We start from the raw sequence: 6,783 nt of genomic DNA on the forward strand, positions 1-6,783 counted from the left end.
ACTTCTAAACTTAGTCAAATACTGTACATTTATACATTGTATAATGTATCAGATTTCCGCCAGTTCTCAAAGGATGATAGGTGAAGACTCGAGAGTGTAGAAACCTGTGGCTTGGTGGCGCCATCACGAATCTTCTCGTTCCGATTCTTGCTTCGATAGGCGTTTTCACATCAGCCCGATGTTTCGAAATAGCGCGCCATTTTCTGACTTGGGAAATTGGAAAATATCTTGAGCTTGGATTTTTATCGGGCTGATGTGGAAACGCCTAATCTGCTTCTGTTCCTGTACAGATCAAATATTTGGAACAGCCATTCTCAAACAGACAACATGGGATTAAGGACGGAACAATCGTCGAGGACGTTACTTATGAAGTTGATACAAAAAGTGGTACAAAAAAAATGTACCGAAAGCATCGAATTGGTAGATGGATAGACCCGTAAAAATCTAGGTCAAGCACAAACTGATGTGACTGACGTTAGAACAGTCTCTGTTGTAAATGTTCTCTTACGTAAGTCTCCAACATTTAAATCTTCATTAGAATTGACAGTGGAGGACATTCTTGTGATGTGCACACTGTTGCATAACTAACTTAATGATAATCTTTACCCCAATCAACTTCCAATGCGACTGCAGTGAATATCCCTGCCGGAGACTCTGCAAGCAGCTATCAAAGGTGGCTGTGGGCAACAATGACCATTGATAGGACTTGCAGCTATACAAACTGCCACCGTGTTACACAATAACACTTTACTTTATCAGATATTTTAGCTCATTTATCCGTCTGTGACGACCACTCATAGAACCTGTCACAAACGGTGCCGTTCCAGCCGCCAGTATGGTATTCAAACACGGCCTTTCGCCCTTTGGACTTGCAGATAACATGTGCAGTTGACTTTTGCTATCGGTTGATGTGTGTATTAGATATTTACAGGTCGATATGACAGTGCCTCCGCGCTGCAAAATTGTATGTCTTTTTACGATCGCCATTTCCTTTTGTGATCCTGCGATTCGTCATGTTTACGCGCCCACACGATGCTGATTATCTTCTGTTCCTAAAACACGTTCCGTCAGTCTGATATTCCCTCGTCTTGATAAAGTACGACTGACACGGACGGCGTGTGATATTCAAGGTTATATACTTGAGCTTTCTGTGGATCTTCATCATTCAGAAAAAAGGTGAGACGTATGTTTTTCGAGACTTCTCATGTACGCCATTTTCATCAGCACGCACCGAATGATATTTATTACTTAAGAGTAGAAAAAGAATATCACTGTCGAGCAATATTGTGTGTAATCATACCGTCCCCTCTAAAAGACGCAAAACGCCCTGTACCCCGAGCCTGTCCCTTTGATAGTCATTGGACATGAGAGGGTCACAACCAACGCATATAAAAATCGTACTTCATTCATCCGCCGTTAAGAGCAGGGTGCTAGTCAGGTGAAGTGGCCCACCTATCTACCAATTCACACAAGTCTGATTGGCTGCACATAGACATTTGAAGATTAAGAAAAGAAGAAGAAAGAAAGAAAGGATACGTACTTTTCTCATCATGCATGGTTAGTTATGATAGTATCCTAATTGTGGCAAATTTACATTGGACAGCTGTTGACGAAACTTCTGTTTGCTACTGATTCAATATTGTGAACGAATGTTTAAAATAGAATGGCGCATGTAGATTATGTTGTTTCCAAACCAACTGTGGATTCAATAAGGATGATCACGGAAACCAAATTATAATGGTCCCATTTACAACAAACCACTGTCCCAGTCGTTTCAAAAGGATTAGTTCACTATGTGTTACCACTTAAACTGACCTTTTCCAAATAGGCCTATTCAGGTTATACTAAATTCGGTGTGTAACACCGACCCACACCAACAATCATTTCATAGAGTGAGATCTCCACGATTTTTTAAATACTTTATTGATGCACTGTGTCTGATTTTTTAGGATGAAGGTATATACAGACGAAACTCTGATCATTCTTATCTCAAAGTGAACAATTTGTGGTCCGTCGAAAGAAAATGTCATTTTCATACAGTTGGCAAAACCATAAGATGATCATAGCAGTAATACAATGTAATCCATAACTGCTTATAGGCAAACGGAACTTCAAGGAAAATTATTCCATTACTGAATTTCAAATTGTGAAGTTAGAAAGCTCCTAAAAGAGGAACGTCAGGGAAATTTAACTGAGTTTGAATTACATGATAAGGAGGGAAAAGGATGAAAATACCAGCAACAAACGCAACAGCAACACAACAACAACAACAATGTGCCCCAAAATACAATAATACTTGGACAATAGATCATTGGCAATTTTCGTTTTTCCTGGTCTGGAAGAGAAAAACCAACATAAACACGTCCACAGAATACTCAGCGAACTTGCCTTAATTTGACGACAGTGTTTTTGTGGCGTCAGCGACGTAAGTTTAAAAAATATGCATAATAAAGCATACTTTTCTAACATTATTTCAGGACATATTCCTTTGTCAAGTTATAACTTCCAGTTTCTCAAATGAATGACAGGTGAATACGAATAGTATTCGCCGTGTGCAGACATGCTGCTCATGGGCTCATTACAACTGATCATGGTCAAGGAAACTAGTCACTGTTGACTCACTTGTACTTTGTTCATAAACTATTTCCATTTTCTCATGATACCCTGTGTGTGTTCTGCCTACAGCGCTATCCAAATATTTTTCCTGTGATATTGTATATCAAAACATATCGGATTAGAAGACATCGCTTTTTTATGCTATCTTAAAATATTATAAATAACTAACGTTCCTTTATAAATGAAGTCCTGGAAAAGGGATTTCCAAAAAAGAAAAAGAAAGGAGAAGAAAGAGATGCATCTTTATCAAGCTGATATGTATAGCACGAGATGACTTGTAGTCTAAATGAATTTCATGAATACGACAGTAAACGCGGGATAACCATTTTTCCTGTTGTGGTTTTTTTTTTTTTGTATTTCAGAACCTCTGACGTTGGGGAATGGACCGATTGGGTCAGGGCCTTGCATCATTGGTCCTTCTGCACGCATTACTCCTGCTCCTACCACCAGGATCAGCCACGTGTCCAGAGAGATGCAGTTGCCGTGGCGACAGCGTATTCTGCGCGGGAACCAACCAAAATACAATACCAGACAATCTCCCTCCACGGACAAAATTTCTCTATATTCAGCGTAACAGTATACAATTACTGCCAGCGAATGGCTTAGCTAATGTATCCCAATTACAAGTCCTCAATATCAGTGAAAATCTCATATCTACTATAGACAAGGATGCCTTTAGCGGTTTATCTAAACTAGAAAAGCTTTGGTTATCGAGCAACAACATATCAGTCATCAATGCAGGAGTGTTTACACCACTCATTAGCCTCACTGAGCTGGAACTCAGTGACAATCGCCTCTCCGTTCTTGATGCAGAGTCTTTGGGCTCGCTTCCCGCCCTATCACATCTCTTCATAGAACACAATCGCGCGCAGCTTGTTTTACATCCACAGACATTTACTGGTCTCGCGAGTCTGACGCTCCTCCGCCTGAGGTCGAGCGGCATCGCCAACTTGGTCCCTGGGACATTCGAAGGATTGCAGAGCCTGACTGCTCTTGACTTGAGATCGAATCAGCTCGGAGCCCTCAGACGGGGAACCTTTGCCGATCTCCAGTCGCTCCTGTACCTTTACCTAGACTCGAATGATAAACTTCACTTGATCGAGGACGAAACTTTCACAGACCTTGACAGCATGTTGCACTTAAACATTTCTGAGTGTTCTTTGGTCTCTTTGTCAGGAGATGCCTTTAAAGGTTTAAAATCCCTGGAAGAAATATTCCTATCCTCAAATCAACTTGAAGCAATACAGCCTAAAGCCTTTTGTACATCGCCGAATCTTCTGGTGCTTGACGCTGGTGACAACCCCTTGAAGTATGTAGACAGCGAATCATTCAGTTGCCTGTCGAAGCTTCGGACGCTGAAACTGAACGGGGGCAAGTTAACTCGAATCGGAGAGGGAGTCCTCTCTCCTCTACCAGAATTGGATATCATATCACTCAGAGATAATAACATTTCGGAGATAGCAGATGACGCGTTTCGTGGGAAGGAGAGGTTGTCGAAGCTGGAACTGGACTCAAATCGTTTGGAAACACTGAATGCTTCTCTGTTTTTAGGGGTGACTAATTTGCACACGCTACATTTACACGACAACCTGATCGAGACATTGTCGGCAGACACTTTTAACGACGTCGAAGTGCCCTTGTACCTGACTCTGAGGGGGAATCCCCTGGTGTGCGATTGCGGGATCGATTGGATCGATCCGTGGATGGAAAAAACCAGAAGTGAGATCGATTCCTGCCAATGCGCCGAGCCGCCAGCACTGCATGGGAGGCACGTGTACTCTGTTCATCCGAAGGATTTCCACTGCGCGCCTTTCCAAACGGGCGGCCCCACCGACTACGTCGCGACCGCGGAGGATAGCGACTTCAGCATGGCATGTCCCGTGTACGCCAAGCCATCTCCCACAATCTACTGGCTCACTCCGGATGGCGAGCGTATCACGGATGTCACTGTCCACGATTTGTTTTCGGTTGACCGCAACGGATCCCTGATCATCAGGCAAATCAACGAAGAACTTGAAGGAGAGTTCATGTGCACGGCGACAAACGCTCTCGGTCATATGTCGGTCGAAATCGTTCTCAACATCAACCAGCCCACCAAACATGTCAAATGGGTAGCTATTGTTGTTATCTGTGCCATCGTAGCCGTGATCGCTGTCGTAGTCGTAGTCGGCTGTTCGTCGGGGAAGGTGAGACGGAATTGCTGTCATCCAAGGAAAATGAGACACGCCTGGTCGGCTCACTATGACCCTCTCAACGCCAAACTTGATGCATTGTGAGGACAAGCTATAACCGTCTTGTCAAGTAGGTCGTGCACAGTTGTAGAAACTTCTTTTTTTACCACACCGCATAAAATGTATAATATTAATGTATGTAGTCCAAAAGGAAAGACAATCAACCATAAGAATAAAGGAAAAGTTGCTATATACATCAGAATACCCATTGATTCACTTCTTTTTTGAAATGAGTTGTCAGAGACTCTAGGAGTCAGTAGGAAGAAAAGACGAAATTTGGTATATGATTGTATTATGGCTGTTTAAAATTCATTTGAGCAATTATTGTTACGTTACTTTCTTGCCAAGCCAAGTAAGGATACAGTATACAGACATATACATATACACGTATATAATAAATATGTTTATATGTTAATATTAGAAAAGTTGTTAGAGACATTTTATTGTTCTCAGTCCTCGGTCAACATGAAGTGATGTTCCTCTTTATTAAAAAAAAAAACAAACTCTGAATAGATAATTTAGAAATTCCTAAGAATTCCACAATCATGTGACATTGTTCGAGTACAACGGATTTCATAATAATCGGTTTATATACATAAAAAAAAAACTTATGACTGGCTCTTCAGCTATGATTTAATCTGTTATAATGAAAGGAAAAAAAAAACTATTTGTAATGCTAATTCCAGTGTTCACGAATCCTTGCATGTCGTATTAGATCTGTAAGGTTTCCCTTAAAACAGAATTAAATCAAGACCTATGCCCCTTTACTTTCCATTGTTCCGTAGTGTCATTAGCCAATCTCCGGTAGTGCATGTTATGTTGTTACTTATATCTGTAGTCCATAAGTTATGTTGTTGTTGGTGTGGTTTTTTTTTGCATGTCTTTTTCTTTGTACAAACATTCTGCTATTTATGGTCGAAAGTTCAGGACCCTTTTGTCTAAATATCATCACACTGGCTTTATATAACTGCATAAAGAGTTTGAAACAGTTTGTTTCTGCATTCAATAAAAAAAAGTGACATGGATGTTATATGAGATTGAATTATTGATGATCGCATTTAGGTTTCGTGTGATATGTTTGTGTGGTCGAATGTCATCGCTTTTATAAAATATTGTGAAGGGTGCAGATTAAACCTAAGATAAAACAGATTAAACATCTTGCAAATCAACCATCAACTGGTGTGGTGAGTGCCAAAAGTTAAAAGATTCACTGACACTGATCAGAGTTCTATATTCTTCTGAGTATATAGTAAGTCCTGATTTCGGATGAGAGATTAACACTATTTTATGTATATATATATATATATATATATATATATATATATATATACATATATATATATATATATATATATATATATATATATATGTTTTCAGTGTGATCATAAAAATACAATTTACCACCTTCTGGTGTACCATTATAATCCCTAATGATATGTTATTCATGATTTATGATGCTCGTAATATATCGTATGTTTTGGTGCAGCAGAACAAAGAAATGTTCACGTGTTAAATTCTAACCACTCGAGTGTGTACAGTTATTATCAATATGTCTGGATATACCAATGCGCATACAATATAAGACATACAGTATAAATGTTTGTGTATGTGATCGAATGGTCATGTGATGAGTGTCATTTGATTGATGCAATGCAATTATGTGATTAGATATGTTTTTATCTGTGAGTTGCCGTTTTGAAGTTTGGACGGGGGACGCGATGCGGAAATTTCATGTAAAATACCGACTCATACATAAGAAACACGAATTATGGGCCATCTGTAGTTGATATCATCTTTACAAGTTTATATTTGCTGTGATGATTTTATACAATAATATTACTTAGTACGTAATATGATAAACACATAATCGACGTTCGATCGCTGAAGAGCTGAAAGACCCGCAAAATATTCAGATGCACACAATTCAAAATTTGTA

The 6,783-nt window shown here is 39.7% G+C and overlaps 1 protein-coding gene across 1 annotated transcript; it reads left to right on the plus strand.

The window, feature by feature from the left end:
* Positions 1-2,996: 2,996 nt before the first annotated feature.
* On the plus strand, positions 2,997-4,892 carry LOC139721012 (uncharacterized). The gene has a single exon (XM_071632342.1). It carries the CDS (start codon positions 2,997-2,999, stop codon positions 4,890-4,892), a length of 1,896 nt encoding a protein of 631 aa, XP_071488443.1.
* Positions 4,893-6,783: the final 1,891 nt, after the last annotated feature.

Source organism: Diadema antillarum, unplaced genomic scaffold, assembly GCF_040938485.1.
Source record: "Diadema antillarum isolate AM-2024a unplaced genomic scaffold, OU_Dant_1.0 scf00000136, whole genome shotgun sequence".
NCBI lineage: Eukaryota > Metazoa > Echinodermata > Echinoidea > Diadematoida > Diadematidae > Diadema > Diadema antillarum.